The following is a 20,467-nucleotide window of genomic DNA, read 5'->3' as shown; positions in this document are numbered from 1 at the left end:
AGCCCTCCTTTTTTTTTGAGGTAAATGAGAAACATTTTTTTGAGGAACTCCCCCCCCCCCCCCCCCGAGGTAAGTGTCCCTTTTCCTGTGGAAAAAAATCCCACCTTTTTTGAGGTACCCCCTTTTTTTTCTGAGGTTTTAAGTTTTTTTGGGGGTTTTTTTTTGTTTTTTTGTTGTTTTTTTTTAAGGCGAAACCTTCCCTTTTTTGATGTAAAACTCTTCTTTTTTTGAGCTAAATCCCTCCTTTTTTTGAGGAAAAAAAGATGCCCTTTTTTTTTTTGCGGTAATCCTGTCGCTTTTTTGAGGTAAAACGTCGCTTTTTTGAGGTAAAACGTCGCTTTTTTGAGGTAAAACGTCACTTTTTTGAGGTTAAAACCCTCCTATTTTTTGAGGAAAACTCCTCTTTTTTTGAGGTAAAGCCCTCCCTTTTTTGAGGTAAAACTTTCCGATTTTTTTGAGGAAAAACTTTCCGATTTTTTTGAGGAAAAACTTTCCGATTTTTTTGAGGAAAAACTTTCCGATTTTTTTGAGGAAAAACTTTCCGATTTTTTTGAGGAAAAACTTTCCGATTTTTTTGAGGTAAAGCCCTCCCTTTTTTTGAGGTAAAACTCTTTTAAGGTAAAACCCCTCCTTTTTTTGAGGTTAAAACCTCCCTTTTTTGAGGAAAACTTTTTTTTGGAGGAAAAACCTGCCCCCTTTTGAGGAAAAAAACCCTCATTTTTTTTGAGGTAAACCCCTCCTTTATTTTGAGGGGAAAAAGAAGCTGCCTTTTTTTTTTTTTGAGGTAGAATCCTCCTAATTTTGAGGTACATCCCTCTTTTTGAGGCAAACCCCTTTTTTTGAGGTAAACCCCTCATTTTTTTTGAGGTAAACCCCTCATTTTTTTTGAGGTAATCCCCTTTTTTTGAGGTAATCCCCTTTTTTTGAGGTAATCCCCTTTTTTTGAGGTAATCCCCCTTTTCTGAGGTAAACCCCTCCTTTATTTTGAGGGGAAAAAAAAAACCTGCCTTTTTTGGAGGTAAAACCCTCCTCTTTTTGAGGTACACCCCTCCCTTTTTTTGAGGTAAAACCCCTTTTTTGAGGTAAACCCCTCGTTTTTTTTGAGGTAAACTCATCCCTTTTCTGAGGTAAACCCCTCCTCCTTTATTTTGAGGGAAAAAAATTGCCTTTTTTGAGGCAAAACCCTCCTATTTCTGAGGTACACCCCTCCCTTTCTTTGAGGTAAACCCCCTCTTTTGAGGTAAACCCCTCCCTTTTTCTGAGGTAATCCCCCTCTTTTGAGGTAAACCCCCTTTTTTGAGGTAAACCCCTCCCTTTTTCTGAGGTAATCCCCCTCTTTTGAGGTAAACCCCCTCTTTTGAGGTAAGCCCTTCCCTTTTCTGAGGTAAACCCCTCCTTATTTTGAGGAAAACCCCTCCCTTTTTTTGCGTTAACCCCCTCCTTACTTTCAAGGAAGAACCAACCGCTCTTTATTTTGCTGGGGGAAAAAAAGACAACAAACGACGAACCAACGACCTTCTTTTGTTTTATTCCTGTGACGAATTCCCCGCCCGCTCCGCGCCCGCCTACGGCCCGCCCCGCACGCACGCCATCTCGTCCGCCAGCTCCTCCTCGGCCGGCGGCCGCAGCGGCTCCTCGTCGCTGTAGACGGCGGCGGAGGCGGGGGCGGGGGCGGGGGGCGGGGGCCGCCGGCGGGTCAGCAGGTCGGCGGCCGCGCTCTCCATCTCGTCCATCGTCATGTCGCAAGCGTCGGCGATCTCGCGTTTGGCCACGGCCACGAACTTGGGGTCGCGGGCGAACAGCCCCAGTCCCTCCGAGATGAGCACCTGAGGGGGGGGGACACACGACACAGCTGACACGGGGGACGGGGTGTGACACCGCCCCCCCCCGCCATCCCTTTCCCTGTGCACTCACGGCTTCCACCAGGCTGTCGGCCGAGCCGCGGCCCAGCGCCTCCCTGGGGCCGCAGGGCCGCAGGCGGAGGGGGCCGGGGGCGCCGCGCTCCCCCAGCAACCAGCGGGAGAGCGGGGGGAGGCTGCTGCCGCCGCCGCCCCCCCCTCCCGCCGCCGGCGGCGGCCCCCCCTCCACCAGGATGAGGGGGGCGTAGAGGACGTGGCCGCGGGTGGGGGCGGCGGTGGCCCAGGCCTGCGTGGAGCCCCCCAGGCGCCAGGTCTCGGAGCTGCCGTAGCCCTGCGGGGAGCGGAGGAGTATGTCAGAGTGTGTGTGTGTGTGTAGGATGGGGGGTGACACGCCTGTCTGTGCCATGTGTCACGCGGAGTGGTGGTACCTGGGCCCGGGCGGGGCCCGAGGGGTTGTAGGTGCCCGGGATGGGCTCGTCCTCGCAGCTGCCCTGGCGCCGCAGGCACTGGATGGTGAAGGAGGGCTTCCGACCTGCGGTAAGCCCCGCCCCCTCCGTAAGCCACACCTCCCCGCATACCCTTCCCCACAAGCCCCGCCCCTCTGCAAACACGGCTTTCTTAACCCCGCACCTTCTGTGAGCCCCGCCCCGAGGAACAAGCCACACCCACTGGGCCATGCCTCTGCAAACCCCTCCCCAGAAGCCCCGCCCCCTCCCACTAAACCCCACCCCATAAGCCCAGCTCTCCCCATTCAGCAACAATCTGTGAGCCACACCCTTCCCATAACCCCACCTTCGTTGTAAGCCCCTCCCCCTAAGCCCTGCTCTCTCCCCATAAGCCCCGCCCCTCTCTAACACTGTCCTCAATAAACCCTGCCACCCCGCAAGACCCCTCCCCACAAGCCCCGCCCCCTCTTTGCAGGCCCCGCCCCTACCGGCGGGGGTGGGGGGCAGGAGCCGGCGCCTCTTGAGCTGCTGCCCTTCCAGGGCGCCGTTGTGGAGGGCGAAGTGGCGGGGGGGCAGCGGCAGCGACCCCCCCCGCGGCCCCTCCCCGGCCCAGCGCGGGGGCTGGGGGGCAGGCAGGGTCCCCAGCGGCCTGGCGGGGAGGAAGGGGGGGGGGGACAAGAAGGCGTTAGGGGACCCCATCCCACCTCACCCCACACCCCGGGGACAGGGCTGTGGGGGTACCTGTCCCCGCCCCAGCGGTGGCGGGGGGCCGGGGCCTCCAGCTCCTCTTCGTGGCTGCCGTCCCCCTGCTCCTCCCCGTCCTCGGGCGGGGCCGCCTCCTCCTGCCCCCCTTCCTCCGAGCGCCGCCTGCACACAGGGCCATGAGGACCCACATATCCACCCCACAGCGTGCGTGTGTGTGTGTGTGTGTTGTGTGTGTGTGTCCCCGTCTGTCTGTCCGTCCTACCTGCTGCCCAGGCGGTGGGTGCCGATGTGGGGAAGGGGTGCTGGGTCCTCCCCCTCGGTGGGGGCGGGGCTGGGGGCAGGTGGGGGACTGGGGGCGGAGCCGTACAGCGTCTCAGGGGCCTGTGAACAGAAGGGTGTGGCTGGGTGGGTGTGGCCTTAGTGGCAGGGTGTGGCCGGGTGGGCGTGGCCCGCGGGGCTTACGGCATAGGTCAGCTGTTGTTCTTCCTCCCGGGTGGCGTTGGGACCCTCCTCACCCTCCAGGTCGCAGCTCAGCGCCCGCCGCATTTCGGGGCCCAGCGCCTGCAGCGTCTGCAGCCCGGCCTGGGGGGGGGGGGGGAGGGGCACGGGACGGGGGGGGGGTGTGTGTGTCACAGCAGTGACACCCCCCCCCCCCCTTCCCCCACAGCCCCACCCCTCCCCCACCCACCTGCAGGGCACACTCGTTGCTGGGGCCGGCGTTGGGCCCCAACATCCCCCGCTCCTTCCGCCGCCGGAACTTGCGGAAATAGTCCTGGATGAGGAAGGTGGCGTAGAACTTGCCCACGGTGACCTCCTCCTCTGGAGGGGGGGGGGGGGAAATAGGAGACAGCATGGTCAGGGGGTGGGGGGTGGGGGGGTGTCACCCTGTGTCCCCGAGGGGTGTGGCAGGGGACAGGGGCCACTCCCTCACCCTCGGGCGGGGGGATGACCTCGTCCAGCAGTTTGGGCTTCGTCCTCTTCCAGATCTTCTTCACCACCGCCCGCAGCTCCTTGTTGGCCACGTCCAAGTTCCCTGCGGACAGGGACAGGGACACAGCAGGGAATTGGGGGGGGGGGGGGAGGTGTCCCCCACCCCGTCACACACCCCTCGGTTGGGGTGTCACACCCCCCACCCCACGTCCCAACCTTCCGTCTTGATCTTGAGGGAGGTGCGCACCAGTGCGAAGAGGGTGGCGTTGAAGGTCACCGTCCCGTCCGAATTGAGCGGCATATTCATGGCCACCAAACGCTGGGGGGGACGGGGAGAGGATGGGGGACACGCATGAAGCCCCCCCTCCCCCAAATTCCCGCCCTCCTCCCCCCGCCAGGAGCCCGGCTGACCTTGCAGGCCACGCGGTGCGGGCAGAGCTTCCCGAAGCCCAGCGGGGGCTGGATGCGGCGCAGCAGCGTCACCACATCCAGGTGCTTGATGCGGCCCCTGGGGGGTGTGTGTGTGTGAGTGTGTGTGTGTGTCACAGCGTTTGGGTGGGGTGGACGGACACCTTTGGGGGGGGAGGGGTCGGGGGTGGGGTGTCCCCCCGGGCGGGGGGTGACGGTGCCAGACCTGGCGGCGGGGTCGTACTCCGACCAGACGCGCTTGAACTCGTCGAGGTGGTGGGGGCCCAGGATGGACCAGTCCCGCGTCAGGTAGTCAAAGTTGTCCATGATGACGGCCACAAAGAGGTTGATGATCTGGGGGGAAAGGTGGGGGTCAGGGTGTGACCCCCCCCCCCTTCCCCCTCCGGGGCTGTTGCTGTGGGGCAGGAGTTTTTGCTATGGGGCAGGAGCTACGGGTCCACTGCTGGTGATTTAGGGCCGAGAGATGTTTTGGGGACCCACCAGAGAGGTGGGCTGTGGGGCAGTGCCGCCGTGGGGCGGTGCCGCCGTGGGGCTCACCAGGAAGGCGCAGAGCATGAAGAAGCTGATGAAGTAGACGATGGCGAAGTTGCTGCCGCAGGTGAACTCCTCGCCGGGCCCCGCGTCCGACTCCGGGTCGCAGCGCTTGCCCGGCAGGCTGGCCAGCATGATCTCCTGCCACGCCTCCCCCGTGGCGCACCTGCGCCCCACGCAACACCCCCACCCTATAGGGCCCCTCCGGACCCTATAGGGCTCCTGCAGAGCCCCCCCCCCCCCAACTCTATAGGGTTCTTGCCCCTATAGAAGGTGGCACAGGTCTCCTGTGGGGACTCACAGACTTCAGGAGAGCCCTATAGGAACCCCACAGGGACACTGTAGGGACTGTGAGACCCCCCACGAGGACCCCATAGGGATTCTATAAGGACCCCATAGGGACTCTGTAAGGACCCCATAGGGACTCTGTAAGGACCCCATAGGGATTGTATAGGGATTCCATAGGGATTCTATAAGGACCCCATAGGGATTCTATAAGGACCCCATAGGGATTGTATAGGGATTCCATAGGGATTCTATAAGGACCCCATAGGGATTGTATAGGGATTCTATAAGGACCCCATAGGGATTGTATAGGGGTTCCATAGGGATTCTATAAGGACCCCATAGGGATTGTATAGGGGTTCCATAGGGATTCTATAAGGACCCCATAGGGATTGTATAGGGGTTCCATAGGGATTCTATAAGGACCCCATAGGGATTGTATAGGGGTTCCATAGGGATTCTATAAGGACCCCATAGGGATTGTATAGGGATTCCATAGGGATTCTATAAGGACCCCATAGGGACTCTGTAAGGACCCCATAGGGACTCTGTAAGGACCCCATAGGGATTGTATAGGGGTTCCATAGGGATTCTATAAGGACCCCATAGGGATTCCATAGGGATTCTATAGGGATCTCAGGGAGCCACCGTAAAGACCCTGAAGGGTCCTGCCCCCAGATCCCATAGGGAGCCCAGAGATGCTATAGGGGGCCCCCGCCTGGCTCCTATAGGGACCCCAGAGACACCCCTCTTTCCCCCCCCCCCTCCAGACCCCATAGGGTCCCCCCCCCCGGTGGCCCCACCTGAAGAGCAGCAGCACGGCCTGGGGGAAGGTCTGGAAGTTGTTGTTGCGGTTGATCTGGGTCCCGTCCTGCAGCGCCACCTTCCCGAAGGTCTGTGGGGTGGGGACACGCGTGGAGGGGGGGGTGGGGGACACGGACACGCGTGGAGGAGGGGGACACTGCGGTGACACCCCGCGCCTCCCCCGGGGAGGGGCCGCGGCGCTCGCAGGAGCCCCCTCCTCACCTGCATGCCGATGACGGCGTAGATGAAGAAGATCATGGCGATGAGGAGGGCGACGTAGGGCAGAGCCTGCGGGAGACGGGGTGAGGGGGTGTCACACACCCCACCCACCCCCTCCCCGCGGTGTCACCCCCTCTCTCCGTGTGTGTGTGTCCCCTCCCCACCACTGTCCCACCTGGAAGGACTTGACGAAGGTCCAGAGCAGAGTGCGGATGCCCTCGCCCTTGGAGAGCAGCTTCACCAGCCGCATCACCCGGAAGAGGCGGAAGAAGGTGATGGAGATGCGGGAACTGTCCTCCGAGCTCTGCCGGTGACGGGGGGGGGGCGGGACACACACGGTGAGGGGTGGGACACCCCAAAACTCCCCTCTACACCCCCTCCCCGGTCCCTCGAGGACACCCCTCCCCGTACCTCACCAACGTGCCCCCCGTTCTGTCACACGCAGGCACCGCAGATGGAGGTGGATGGAGACAGACAGATGGACATGAGAACAATGGACACGAGGGGACACACACACAGAGGTGTCTGGGAACCTCCTCCTCCCCCCAACCCCCTCCCCCAACCCTGGGAACGAGGCTGGGGGTGTGTGGGGTGGGGGTGGGGAAGCGACTCACGTTGACCTCGGTGACGGCGATGTCCACCACGCTGCCCACCACGATGAGGGCGTCAAAGGTGTTCCAGGCGTCGCAGAAGTAGTGCTGCAGGCGGTGGGGCGAGGGGTGAGGGGGGGCCCCCCCCCCCTTTCCGCGTGTGACACCCCCCCACCCCCCTTGTGCGACACCCCCACCCCCTCGTGTGACACCCCCACCCCCTCGTGGGAGCCTACCCGGGGTTTGAAGGCGATGATTTTGAGCACCATCTCCACGGTGAAGAGCCCCGTGAACACCATGTTGAGGAGGTCCATCACGTAGTTGAAGGGCTTGGACTGCTCGTAGTGCTTTAAGGGGTGGTGGTGGGGGGGGACACGGGGGGTCCTTAATTGTCCCCCCGGACCCCCGCCGCGTCCCCAAGTGTCCCCAACCCCCCACCTGCACGGCCAGAGCGATGGTGTTGAGGAGGATGAGGACGAACATGATGTACTCGAAGGCGGTGGAGTTGACCATGGCCCAGACGCGGTACTGCGTGCGGTTCTTGGGGATGTAACGCCGCAACGGTTGCGCCTTCAGGGCGTACTCCACGCACTGCCGCTGCGGGGGGGGGGGACACACAGCCGGCTGCCACCCAGGAGAGCGCGCCCGGCGTCGGTGACGAGGTGTGTGCGTGTCCCAACCCCCCCCCCCTCCCGGTCACCTGGTTCTTGTCCAGCTCGCAGTTGCGGTACTCGCTCTCCCCCTGCGCCCGGAAGGTGATGATGACGAAACCGACGAAGATGTTCATCATGAAGAAGGCGATGACGATGATGTAGACGATGAAGAAGATGGAGATCTCCACCCGGTAGTTGTAGATGGGGCCCTGGTCCTCGGCGTTGGCGTCGATGGCCTTGTACAGCAGCCTGCGCGCGCACACACACACACACACACACACACACACACACCACGCGCGGCGGTCGGTGAGGTGGGGGTGTCGTTGTCACACACACCCCCCCCCCCCGTGTCCCCCCCACCCCCCAGGGACTCACGCGGGCCACCCCTCGAAGGTGGAGACGGTGAAGAGCGCCATCATGCCCGCCAGCACGTTGTCGAAGTTGAAGTCGCTGTTGTGCCACAGGCGCTCGCGCACCGACGGGTGGGAGACGTCCCCGTCCTTGTACACCAGGAAGGTGCCCCTGGGGGGGGGGGGAGGGGGCACGTCGGGGACAGCCGGGACGGGTGACACACACACACACACTCACACCCCGGCACCGCCAGCGCGGCAGGGGACACGCGGGGACACCGCGGGGACAGGGACAGGCACAGCCCACCATCGCACTGCGCGAAGAGGAAACCGCTCACGCTCACCCCGTACTCACACTCACCCCACGGTCACACTCACCCTGCGCTCACACCCACACTCGCCTCACTCACACTCACCCTCAAGACCGCACTCAACCCGCGCTCACAACCTTCAGCCACACACGCTCACACCGACAACCCACACTCGTACTCACTCAACACTCACAGCCCGTGCTTACACTCACACTCACCCTGTACTCACACTCACCCCGCGCTCACGCACTCAGCCTGCGCTCACACTCACACTCACGCTCACACTCCCCCTCCGCCCCCACTCCCCCGGTGCCGCCTGTGAGCGTGAGCGTGTGACGCACTTGCACTCCCCCGGCGTGTGTTTGGCCTCGTCGGTGCAGCTGTAGAACTTGCCCTGGGGAAAGGAAGGGGGGGGGGGGGGGGGGTCAGGGGGTCCCCATCCCCCCCCGTGGGGGGTTGGGGGGGGGGTGGGGGTGTGAGGGTGTCCCCCCCCCCCCACCTTGAAGAGCTGCACCCCGATACAGGCGAACATGAACTGTAGCAGAGTGGTGACGATCATGATGTTGCCGATGGTGCGGATGGCCACGAAGACGCACTGCACCACGTGCTGGGGGGGGGGGGGGGACGGGACACGGGGGGGGGGGTCAGCCCCGCCCCCCCCCCCAGTACCCCCTCCCAGTGCTCCCCAGTGCCCCCCAGTGCGGCACCTTGAGGCCCTTGGCGCGGTTGATGGCTCGCAGCGGGCGCAGGACGCGCAGCACCCGCAGGATCTTCACCACCGAGATGGCGCTGGAGCTGCCGCGGGACAACAGTGCTCCCAGTTCTCCCAGTCACGCTCCCAGTTCTCCCAGTCACGCTCCCAGTTCTCCCAGTCACGCTCCCACTGCCCCCAGCAACGCTCCCACTGGCATTCCTTGTACCCTCCCAGTGACTCCAGCAGCACTCCCACTGCCCCCAGAGGTGGTCCCAGTGCCTCCCAGTTCCCCCCGTGGCACTCCCAGTGCCTCCCAGTGCCCCCAGCAGTGATCCCAGAGACCCCAGTGGTTCCCAGTGCCCCCAGTGGCACTCACACTGCCCCCAGTGGTGCCCCCAGTGTCTCCCACTGCCCCATTGGTGCTCCCAGTGCCCCCATCAGGGCTCCCAGTGCCCCCATCAGGGCTCCCAGTGCCTCCCAGTTCCCTCAGTTGCACTCCCACTGCCCCCAGTGGCGCTCCCAGTGCCTCCCACTGCCCCCAGTGGTGCCTCCCAGTGCCTCCCACTGCCCCCAGTGGTGCCTCCCAGTGCCCCCAGTGCCACTCTCAGTACCTCCCACTGCCCCCAGTGCCCCCCACCGCCCCCACTGGTGCTCCCAGTGCCTCCCACTGCCCCCAGTGGTGCCTCCAGTGTCCCCAGGGGTGATCCCAGTGCCTCCCAGTGCCACTCCCAGTGCAGCTCCCAATGCCTCCCACTGCCCCCATCAGTGCTCCCAGTGCCTCCCAGTGCCCCCAGTGCCATTCCCAGTGCCCGCAGTGGTGCTCCCAATGCCTCCCACTGCCCCCATCAGTGCTCCCAGTGCCTCCCAGTGACCCCAGTGCCATTCACAGTGCCCGCAGTGGTGCTCCCAATGCCTCCCACTGCCCCCATCAGTGCTCCCAGTGCCTCCCAGTGACCCCAGTGCCACTCCCAGTGCCCGCAGTGGTGCTCCCAATGCCTCCCAGTGCCCCCATCAGTGCTCCCAGTGCCTCCCAGTGCCCCCCCCCGCCCCCCCAAGCTCACTGGATGCCGAAGGAGATGAGGGAGACGCCGACCACCAGCAGGTCGAGGAGGTTGAACCAGTTGCGGCAGAAGGAGCCTTTGTGCAGGAAGGCGCCGAAGGCCGTCATCTGGGGGGGGGCCGGGGGGGGGAGAGGGGAGGGGGTGAACCCCAAAATCGGGGACACCCCTCCCCCTTCCTCAGGACCCCCCCAAAACCCCCTTCTCCCCCCCCTCCCCCCCCCCCCGGCGCACCTTGAGCAGGATCTCCACGGTGAAGATGGAGGTGAAGGCGTAGTCGAAGTAACCCAAAATCTGGAGGGGGGGAGGGGGGGGGGAAAGGGGGTGACCCCAACACCCCCCAACCCCCCCCCGACCCCCCCCAGTTCCTCCCAGTTCCCCCCAGTCCCTCCCAAACCCCCGCCCCCCCCCCCAACACCCCCCTCCCCCAGTTCTTCCCATTTCTATCCCCCACTGAGCCCATTCTCAGTGTCCCCCATGTGGCTCTGCTTCACCCCCCCCCCCCCCCCCCGCCACCGCCCACCCCTCCCAGTTCGGCCCAGTTCAGCCCAGTATCCCACGTGGTTGCGGGGGGAGTGGGCGCGGACGGGGTCCTCGGCGGCCAACGAGACGCTGCTGAGGATGATGAAGACGAGGATGAGGTTGGTGAAGACGTGGTGGTGGATGAGGGCGTGGCACCGCACCCGCAGCCTGCACCAGTGCTCCCAGTTACTCCCCTCGCCCTCCCAGTTTACCACCACTCCCAGGTCACACCCCCCACCCCACCCCCCACCCCACCCCGCGGAAGGTTCCCCCATCCCAGTTAGTCCCAGTTCCCTCCAGTTTGCCCAGTCCCCACCCTGTGCCATCCTCCCAGCCTTCCCAGTGGCCCCAGTCCCCTCACCCTTCCAGTCCCAGTGCTCCCAGTAGCCCCAGTTTGTGCTCCCAGTCTCCACAGTGTCCCCAGTACCCCCAGTGTTCTTAGTATCCCCACTCCCAGTTCTCCCAGGCCTGCAGTATCCCCAGCCCCAGTCCTCCCAGTGCCCCAGCTCCTCCGGGGCCAGCGCTCCCAGTTTGTGTTCCCAATCCCAGTGTCCCGTCCCCTCAGCCCCAGCCCTCCCACCCCAGTGCTCCCAGTCCTCCCAGTTTGCATCCCCAGTCCCAGTGTCCCATCCCCTCAGCCCCAGCCCTCCCACCCCAGTGCTCCCAGTCCTCCCCGTTTGCATCCCCAATCCCAGTGTCCCATCCCCTCAGCCCCCGCCCTCCCATCCCAGTGCTCCCAGTTTGTGTCCCCAGTCCCAGTGTCCCATCCTCTCAGCTCCAGCCCTCCTACTCCAGTGCTCCCAGTCCTCCCAGTTTGCATCCCCAATCCCAGTGTCCTGTCCCCTCAGCCCCTGCCCTCCCACCCCAGTGCTACCAGTTTGCATCCCCAATCCCAGTGTCCCATCCCCTCAGCCCCAGCCCTCCCACCCCAGTACTCCCAGTCCTCCCAGTTTGCATCCCCAATCCCAGTGTCCCGTCCCCTCAGCCCCAGCCCTCCCATCCCAGTGCTCCCAGTTTGCGTCCCCAGTCCCAGTGTCCCATCCTCTCAGCCCCAGCCCTCCCACCCCAGTGCTCCCAGTCCTCCCAGTTTGCATCCCCAGTCCCAGTGTCCTGTCCCCTCAGCCCCCACCCTCCCACCCCAGTGCTCCCAGTACCCCCAGTTTGCATCCCCAATCCCAGTGTCCCATCCCCTCAGCCCCCGCCCTCCCACCCCAGTGCTCCCAGTTTGCGTCCCCAGTCCCAGTGTCCCATCCTCTCAGCCCCAGCCCTCCTACTCCAGTGCTCCCAGTCCTCCCAGTTTGCATCCCCAATCCTAGTGTCCTGTCCCCTCAGCCCCTGCCCTCCCACCCCAGTGCTCCCAGTACCCCCAGTTTGCATCCCCAGTCCCAGTGTCCTGTCCCCTCAGCCCCCGCCCTCCCACCCCAGTCCTCCCAGTGCTCCCAGTCCCCCCCCTCACGGGTTGGTGCTGCTCAGCAGGAAGAAGGCGCTGCCCTCGGGGATCGGCACCACTTTGGTTTTGGGGGGGTCCTCCAGCGGCTCCAGACGGGGCCCCCCCAAACTGTCCCGCTCCCCCCCCGCCTCCTCGTCACCTGCAGGGGACACCGCCACCGTCACCCCCCACAGAACCCCCCCCCCCCCACGGCCGCACAGGTAACGCTCACCTTCCTCACTCCCCTCCTCCTCCTCTTCCTCCTCCTCCTCCTCCTCCGGCTGATCCCCCTCAACCTGTGGGGGGGAGGGGGGGGGGGGTGAGTGTGCAAGGGGGGTGCGCGCTTTGGGGGGGGCACCCCCCGCTCACGCTCACCTTCACGCTCACGTCCTGACTCCCCGCGCCGCCGTCCGCCTCCCCCGCCTTCTCCCTGGGGTTGTTTTTTTTTTGGGGGGGGGAACACACAAAAAAAAAAAAAGGGGGGGGGGTGGTGTCAGGCAGAGGACGCGGTTGTCCCAGTGTCACCCCCCAACCCCCCCCCCCCAAAAAAAAAAAGGGACCCGGGTGTCCCGGCTCACTTTTTATCGGCCCCCGAGTTGATGTTGTCACCGTCGGCCAAATTGTCGACGGCGATGGCCAAGAAGACGTTGAGGAGGATGTCTGCGGGGAGAAACGGGTTAACCAGTGCTCCCAGTATCCTCCCAGTGCCCTCCCGCTTCCCCTCTCTCCATGGGTTCACTCCCGCTCCCCCCCTCCCCTCCCCACCGCCGCCACTTCTCATTCCCGCCCTCCCCCACACCACCTCCCCAGTCACCCCGCTCCCAGTCCCTCCCAGTTACCCCGCTCCCAGTCCCTCCCAGTTACCCCGCTCCCAGTCCCTCCCAGTTACCCCGCTCCCCGCTCCCAGTCCCTCCCAGTATGCCCACGCACAGTTCCCGCAGATGAAGAGGATGACGAAGTAGACGCAGACGAGCATCCCGGGGAAGACGGGGCCGCCGTAGGCCATGATCCCGTCGTACATCACCGCGTTCCAGTCCTCCCCCGTCAGGATCTGGGGGGGTCACCCCAAAACCTCAGCGTCCCCCACCACCACCCCAGTACACCCCTCCCAGTGCTCCCAGTACACCGTCACCTCCCAGTCGTCCTCCTCCCTCAGGGCGCAGCGCTGCCCCGGAGTGACTATGGGACGGTGAGGGGACGGGATTTGGGGTCTCCCCAGGGGTTTTGGGGACCCCCCCATAGATTTTGAGTCCCCCCCCCGAGTTTTGAGTTTCCCCCCCCCGAGTTTTGGGGTGTCCCCCCCCCCCGAGTTTCCAGGACCCCCCCATGGATTTTGGATTCCCCCACAGGTTTCGGGGTGTCCCCCTGGGTTTCCAGGTCCCCACACGGCTTTCGGGGTCCCCCACGTTTCTTAGGATCTCCCCAAAGCTTTCGGGGACCTCATCAGATCTCAAGGTCCCCTACGGATTTTGGGTTCCCCCCCCCTATGGGATTTCAGGGTCCCCCTATGGGTTTTGGGGTCTCCCAATGGGTTTTGAGGTCTCACGATGGGTTTTGGGGTCTCCCCACCGCTTTTGGGATCTCCCCACGGGGTTTCAGGGTCCTTCCACGGGGTTTCAGGGGCCTTCCGTGGGGTTTCATGGGCCCTCCACGGGTTTTGGGGTCCCCCCCCCTGGATTCCAGGCTCCCCCCGCTGGGTTTTGGGGTCGGACTGCTGGATTTTGGGGTCTGTCGTCCCCCCCCCTCCCCCCCTCGCTGGATCTGGGGGTACCTGGAAGACGGTGAGCAGCGCCTGCGGGAAGGTGTCGAAGGTGCTGCGCTTGGTCTGGGTCTCGTCGAAGCTGAAGCGTCCCCCGAAGAGCTGCATGCCCAGCAGGGCGAAGATGATGATGAAGAGGAAGAGGAGGAGCAGGAGGGAAGCGATGGACTTCATGGAGTTCAACAAAGAGCCCACCAGGTTGCTCAGCGACGCCCAGTGCCTACGGGGACAGCGCCCTTACCGGGAGAAGCGGCAAAAAGGACCACCCGATGCGGGGGGGGGTCGACGGCGTCACGGCGGGTTGTCCCCCTCACCTGGTGACTTTAAAGACGCGGAGGAGGCGGACGCAGCGCAGGACGGAGATGCCCAGGGGTTCCATGGCGCCCCGTTCCACCAGCGCCGTCTCCAACACGCCGCCGCACACCACGAAGCAGTCGAAGCGGTTGAAGAAACTGGCGAAGTAACAGGCGGGGCCCAGGGCGTACAGCTTCAACACCATCTCGGCGGCGAACAACGACAGCAGCGCCTTGTTGGCGTAAGCTTTTAAGGAGGTGGGGGGGAACCCAAGCGTCTGGGAGGTGTTAAAGGACACCCCCCCTCCCAAAAAAAAATAAAATTTGGGGGTGTTAAGGTTCGGGGAGGGGTCGTACCTTGGGTTTGGGTGAGCCACGGGGGTTGGCCGTGGTGCTCGGAGGCGATGGTGAGGGTGTTGAGGAAGACCAAGAGGAGGACGGTCCAGTAGAAGGAGACGGATTTCACCGCCCCGCGGCAGCGCCGGCGCCACAGGCGGTTCAGGCGGCGCAGGCGGCGGCTGTAGTGGGAGGGGTGGATTTGGGGCGGGGGGGGGGGGATACAGGTGGTTTCGGGGGTACAGGAGGATGGTGGTATTTTGGGGAGAGGAGATGGGGGGAGGTTGCAGAGAACCCACGTCAGGTGGGAGGTGGGGGAGGATTTGGGGGGGCCCCCCTCCCCCCCAACTTTTCACCCCCCACTCACCAGAATTTCGTCTTCGCCATTTTGCCCCTGGGGAGGGGGGAAAAGTGCAAAGTTATCCCAAAATTGGGGGGGGGGGGGGGAAGGGAGAGATGAGGGGGAGCGGGGTGCCCTGTGGCCATGGGGGGGGGTGTTTGGGGTCTCTGGGGGGGGTTCAGAGGGGTGTTGGGGTCCTGGGGGGGGGGGGTTTAGGGGTCCCTGTGGCAATGGGGGGGGGGTGGGGGGCAGAGGGGTGCTGAGGTGGGTGTTGGGGTGCTGGGGGGGGGCTTAGAGATATTGGAGAGATGGGGGGGGTCCCAGAGTCAGTTTTGGGGTGCTGGGGGGGGGGCAGGGATCGGTGGGGGGGGTCTCAGCATCAGTGTTGGGCTCTGGAGTGGGGGGGGGGGGCAGGAGGATTGTAGGGAGCCGGGGGGGCTCTAAGGGTCAGTTTGGGGGTCCCAGGGATCTGCAGAGGGGGGTCCCCAGGGACTGTGGGAGGTACTGGGGGGTTGGGGGGGGGGGCGAGGAGGGTCTGGGGGGGCTGTGGGGGGGGTTGCGGCCCCCCCCATTTCATCACCCACAGGCAGCGGTCACAGGCGGTGGGTTGCGCCTCCTCCTCGCCCACCGTTTCGGTGTTCACCGAGGTGGTCTCGCTGCCGGGCAGGCTGGCTGGGGTGGGGGTCAAAGGTCAGTGCTGTGCGGTGAAGGGGACACACACACACACACACACACACACACACACACACACACACGCGCGGCACCCCAACATCGGGGGGACCCCCGGGGGGGGTCGTTACCGTGGGTGTCGGTGGAGTGACTGGCGTGTCGCAGCCACTTCAGCCGCGGTTTGCGCTTCCCCATGAGGTCCTCGGCGGTCAGACCTGCGGGTTTGGGGGGGTCCGAAAAGGTTTTGGGGCGCTGCGGATATTTTTTTGGGGGGGGTGGGGTGTCCCCAAGCGCTTACGGTGCTTCTCGTGTTCCCCTTCGTCCTCGTCGCCCTCCAGCTCGGCCTGGGTGATCCAGTCCATGTAGCCCCGGAGATCTTCCTCCAGCTGCTGCTTCTCCCTCAGCTTCTGGAAGTCTCCGCGGGCCTTCGCCTTCTCACGCTCCTTGGAGAATTCCCTTTTGGGGAGGGGGGGCGGGGGCAGACATGCGTGACGCACCCTCCTGACACGCTAACGACACGCTAACGACACGCTAACGATGCCCTCACCCGCTCAGCACCCCCAACACCAAGTTGAGGACGAAGAAGGAGCCGAAGATGACGAGGCTGACGAAGTAAATCCAGGGCAGCTCGTGACCCATCGCGTCCTGCATCTGTGGGGAGGGGGTGACACGGAGGGGGCGGGGCAGATTTTGGGGTGACGCGGCGTTAAGGGGGGGGGTTGTGGTGGTGGTGGGGGACACCCTAAATCCCTAAATCCACCCCTCAGCGGCGCGTGGGGTGATGTGAGTGACGCCCCGTCGGCGCAGTGCGCCCCGGTGAGGATTTTAGGGGGCTGAAGGAGGGAAGAGAGGGGTGGAGAGATTTTGGGGGGGGGGGGAGGGAGTGTTAACAGGATTTTTGGGAGGGGGGGGGCTCACCCAGTAGAGGACGTCGGTCCAGCCCTCCATGGTGATGCACTGGAAGACGGTGAGCATGGCGAAGAAGAAGTTGTCGAAGTTGGTGATGCCGCCGTTGGGTCCCTCCCAGCGGCCGCGGCACTCGGTGTTGTTCTGCAGACAGGCGCGGCCGTGCCCCGAAAAAGCGCACGGGGAGGGGTCGTCCTCCGACTCCAGGTCTGGGGGGGGGGGAGGGGGGACACACACCACCCCCAAAATTATGCTTGGGGCTGGGGGGGGGGGGGGCAGCACCCCTAAAATGGGGTTTTGGAGGGGTTGTGGGGTGTTACGGGGGGGGGTGGCGGGGTGTTATGGGGGATGCTGGTGAGCAGAAGGATGGAGGGGACAAAATTGGGGTGCGGGGGGGGGACGTTGGGTCATGGGGGGGTTCAGAGGGTCTAAGGGAGGGGGTCAGGGTTTGGGGGGGCCACAGGGTGTTGGGGGGGCAACTGCCTTAGCTGGGGGGTCACTGTGGGGGTCCTGGAGGGGGTCTCAGGGCCTCTAATTGGGGGGGGGGGGGGGGTCGGGGTGCCCCAAGTGCCTTTGCTGGGGTGTCGCTGGGGTTGGGGGGGGTCCTGGGGGGGTGTCTCAGGGTTTGGGGGGGGGTGGGGGGGCTCTGGGCCTGTAAGAGGGGGTCTCAGGGTGTTGGGGGGGGGGGGGGGCAAGTGCCCCCCCTGGGATGTCACTTGGGGGGCAGGAGGGGGTCCTGAGGGAGTTTGGGAGACCCGAAGGAGTGTCTGAAGGTTTCGGGGGGGGTCCAAGTGCCCCTCCTGGGGTGTCACTCGGGGGGAGGGGGGAACTCAGAGCACGGGACCCCCAAATGCCTTTCAGTGAGGGACTCCCGATTCCTCAGGGGGGGTCCGCTGGGGGGGGAAGGGGGGGGGGGGAAGGGACACGGTGCGGTGTGTGTGTCCCCCTCCCCTCTTTTTACCGGATCCGATGAAGAAACAGGTCTTGTGCATGCGGCCGATGAAGAGCTCGAGGCCGATGATGGCGTAGATGATGATGACGAAGAGGACGAGGAGGGCGATGTGCAGCAGCGGCACCATGGCCTTCATGATGGAGTTGAGGACGATGTGGAGACCTGCGAGGGGAGAAGAGGAGGAAGGAGGGGCTGACCGGGGTGGGGTGGGCAAAAACCGTGATATTCCCCCCAAAAGCGATCTCACTGGGGACGCCGGAGACGAGGCGGAGGGGCCGGAGGACGCGGAAGGCGCGCAGGGCTTTGACGTCGAAACCCCCCGGTTTGCCGCTCATGTGGTGGGCTTCGCCGGGTTTGTGGGACGCCTGTTCCAGGATGACGCTGAAGAGCCTGAGGGGGAGATTTTGAGGAAGGAAGAGGGGTTGGGGGGGGGGGGTGGGGGTCACTTGACCGTTTCCCCCCTCCCTCGGGGACAATTCCTCACCCCACGATGACGATGACGAAGTCGAGGAGGTTCCAGCCATTGCGGATGTAGGCGCTGGGGTGCAGGACCAGCCCGTAGGCGATGATCTTCAGGAAGGTCTCCACCGTGAAGATGATGAGGAAGACGTACTCCACTTGTTCCTGGAAGTGGGGGGGGGGGGGTTAAAGGGGGGGAATTGGGGGGGGGACGGGACTCAGGGATGTCCCACCCCCATAACCCCCCCCTCAGGGGCTCGGTGGGGTGTCCCAGCCCCCCCTTCTCCCAGGGGATGAGGACATCTGGGGCCACCACCCACGCCGGTGTCCCACCACCCTTCCCCGCCTCCCCTTCTCCTCAGGGACAAGGGTCGGTGGCATTTGGGGACACCCCCCACCCCCCCAAAACCCTTCCCAGCATCCCCTTCTCCCGGCACCCAGGCATTCGGGATCGGCTAAGCCGGGATTAGCGCCCACCCCGGCGCCGGGTAAGCGGCTTAAGGCAACGGCACACGCGTGTGCCGGGGGGACACGTGTGGTACGCGCTTCGGGGGACCCATCGGGTGACACTCTGCCACCCCACAGACACCCCCCTCCCCCAAAATGTCCCCTCCCAGACACCCCCTCTTCACCCCACAGACACCCCAACAATCCCCACCGAGGGGAAACCCCCACATTCCCTTCGTTAAGTGGCGACGTTGTCTCTTAACGAGTTAAACCAGCAGCTGACTGGGACCAGTTAAGGACTGGTGAAAGAATGGGGGTGCCCCCTCTTTTTTGGGGGGGGGGGGGAGGGGGACGAAGGGAAATTGGGGGTGCTCACCAGGTTGTGGTTGGCGGCGTTGGAGTCATCCTCGGGGAAGGGGATGTAGACCCCCAGGGCCACGCAGTTGGCGAAGATGGTGGCGAGGATGAGGATGTCGAAGGGTCTGGAAGGCAAAGGGGGGGAGAAAGCATAGGGGGGGGGGGGCTGCTCCCCACAGTCTCGTGCCCCCCCCCCCCAATCCACTGCCGCCCCCCAAAAAAACCCCCCACTCACTTCCACTCCACGATGCTGATGGCCGCCCGGCGGATGGGGTTGTTGAGGCGGAGGCAGAAGAGGGCGCGGGGGGAGCGGTGGACCCCCCCGGAGCCCTGACCCTTGTGTTTGGTGTGGGGGGGACGTCGGTGACGTTGACCCGGGGGGGTCCCTCCGCCTGCCGGACCCCCGTTGCTTTCCCCTACCGGCCACCCCAAGGGCTGACCCATGGCCTCGGTGAAGGACGGCAGCCCCTTGGGGGGGCCTGAAGGGGGGAGGGGATACGGTCAAGGACCCCCCCAAACCCCTCCTGGAGCCCCCCAAACCCCCCTGAACCACCTCTCCCCCAAAGCCCCCCAACCCCGGCCCCCCCGGACACATAGGGACCACCCCTGAACACCCACATTCCATAGAACGGGGACCCCCCCTCCATATCTCATTGTGACCCCCCCCTTTGAGCCCTCACTTCTTCCCGAGGATCCCTTCTGAGACCCCCCCAAACCCTCCTGAACCCCATCCCCCCTCCCCATCCCCCCCTGGACACAGGGGGGCCACCCCTGAAGACCCACATCCCATCAACCAGGGACACCCCCTTCCCCCCCCCCCCCATCTCATTTGGGACCGCCGTATCTCATTGCCCCCCCCCGTACTCTTGGGGACCCCCATATCTCATCAGAGACGACCCCCCCCCCCCTAAATACCCACTTCTTCTTTCCAAGGACCCCCATATTTTGCCCCCGGACTCACCCTCTCCGTTCTCCTCCGACTCCGACATGGCAAAAGGCGTCCAGGGGGTTGTTTCTGGAGGTCAGGGGGTACCTGTAGGAGATTGGGGGGGAGTATTTTAGGGGTGTCTGGTGGAATTGGGGTACCTTAAGGGTATCTACAGAGCCAGGAGAGGGTGTTCGGATGTTCTGAGGGACTTTCAGGGGGATTTGGGGGACCTGTTGGGGTTTGGGGGCATTTAGGGGATATATAGGGTGTATCTGAGGAGAGTGAGGGGATTTTGGAGGGGGTGGATACTTGGGGGTGGGAGATATTTGGGGGGAGGGGGTATATAGGGGGGGGTTAGGGGTGTTCAGGGGGTTCTGTGGGTGCTGGGGTAGGTCCCGGGCCCTCCCCCCGGCTCGTCCGGCAGCCCCCCGGCTCGTTACTGTCGGGAGATTAAGGGCTTAACGAGGGCGTGTGCCAGAGTACGGGGAAGGCAGCGCTGCCCACGTGCCGGGGCACACGCGTGTGGATTGGGGGGGGGGGGGGGGGGAAAGGCTGTGACACACACTTATGTGGGGGCACAGATGTGTCACACGTGTGGCAGAGGGAATGAGGACGGGGCACACGCGTGTGCAAGGGACACGCTGCCACCACTTCTTACCTCAGCCGCCCCCTGTGCCCCGCGGACGCCGTTTTCTGCCTCACTGACCCCAAACAGGGGCAGTTTCCCCCTCAGCCTCCCCCCCCCCCAGCTGCCATTTCCCCCCCTCGTCACCCCTCACACCCCACAGGTGCCATTTTCACCCTCAACACCCCTCACAGGCGCCATTTCTCCTTCATCACCCCTCACAGAACACTATTTCCCCTCCTCACGGGCTCTGTTTCCCCCCTCAAACCCCACAGGCACCATTTCCCCCTCTATCCCCCCTCACGGGTGCCTTTTCCCCCTCAGCCACCCCTCACACCCCACAGGCGCAATTTTGCTCCTCAGCTACCCCTCAAGTGTGCCATTTTCCCCCCCTCATCATCCTTCACAGATGCCACTTCCCCCCTCACCACCACATCAAACCCCACAGGCACCATTCCCCCTCAGCCGCCCCTCACAGGACATCATTTCCCCCCTCAGCCACCCCTCAAACCCCACAGGTGCCATTCCCCCTCAGCCGCCCCTCACAGGACACCATTTCTCCCCTCAGCCGCCCCTCACTC

General features: G+C 64.0%; 1 protein-coding gene across 1 annotated transcript; it reads right to left on the bottom strand.

Annotated features, from left to right (window-relative positions):
• Positions 1–1,521: 1,521 nt before the first annotated feature.
• Positions 1,522–19,322, bottom strand: CACNA1F (calcium voltage-gated channel subunit alpha1 F; the record flags this gene model as incomplete). The annotated part of the gene is made up of 48 exons (XM_082500081.1): positions 1,522–1,826; positions 1,915–2,190; positions 2,288–2,391; positions 2,794–2,954; positions 3,047–3,172; positions 3,273–3,391; positions 3,473–3,592; positions 3,699–3,829; positions 3,942–4,043; positions 4,157–4,259; positions 4,352–4,448; positions 4,575–4,702; positions 4,907–5,066; positions 5,989–6,080; positions 6,212–6,277; positions 6,384–6,512; positions 6,620–6,640; positions 6,823–6,906; positions 7,035–7,145; positions 7,237–7,395; positions 7,499–7,700; positions 7,827–7,973; positions 8,454–8,506; positions 8,612–8,719; positions 8,820–8,907; positions 9,868–9,974; positions 10,099–10,158; positions 10,425–10,554; positions 11,843–11,975; positions 12,048–12,111; positions 12,191–12,245; positions 12,394–12,475; positions 12,746–12,866; positions 13,587–13,794; positions 13,889–14,114; positions 14,225–14,385; positions 14,571–14,597; positions 15,128–15,215; positions 15,344–15,427; positions 15,511–15,668; positions 15,760–15,863; positions 16,131–16,327; positions 17,080–17,232; positions 17,318–17,460; positions 17,555–17,694; positions 18,353–18,458; positions 18,569–18,812; positions 19,295–19,322. The coding sequence occupies 48 exons, from the start codon at positions 19,320–19,322 to the stop codon at positions 1,566–1,568; spliced, it is 5,967 nt and encodes a 1,988-aa protein (XP_082356207.1). The 3' UTR covers positions 1,522–1,565.
• Between the last annotated feature and the right edge of the window lie 1,145 nt (positions 19,323–20,467).

This window comes from Vanellus vanellus (assembly GCF_965231255.1).
Source record: "Vanellus vanellus genome assembly, contig: HAP1_SCAFFOLD_1301, whole genome shotgun sequence".
Classification (NCBI taxonomy): Eukaryota; Metazoa; Chordata; class Aves; order Charadriiformes; family Charadriidae; genus Vanellus; species Vanellus vanellus.
Note: the sequence above shows the minus strand (reverse complement) of the source record. Positions and strands in the feature narration are given on the sequence as shown.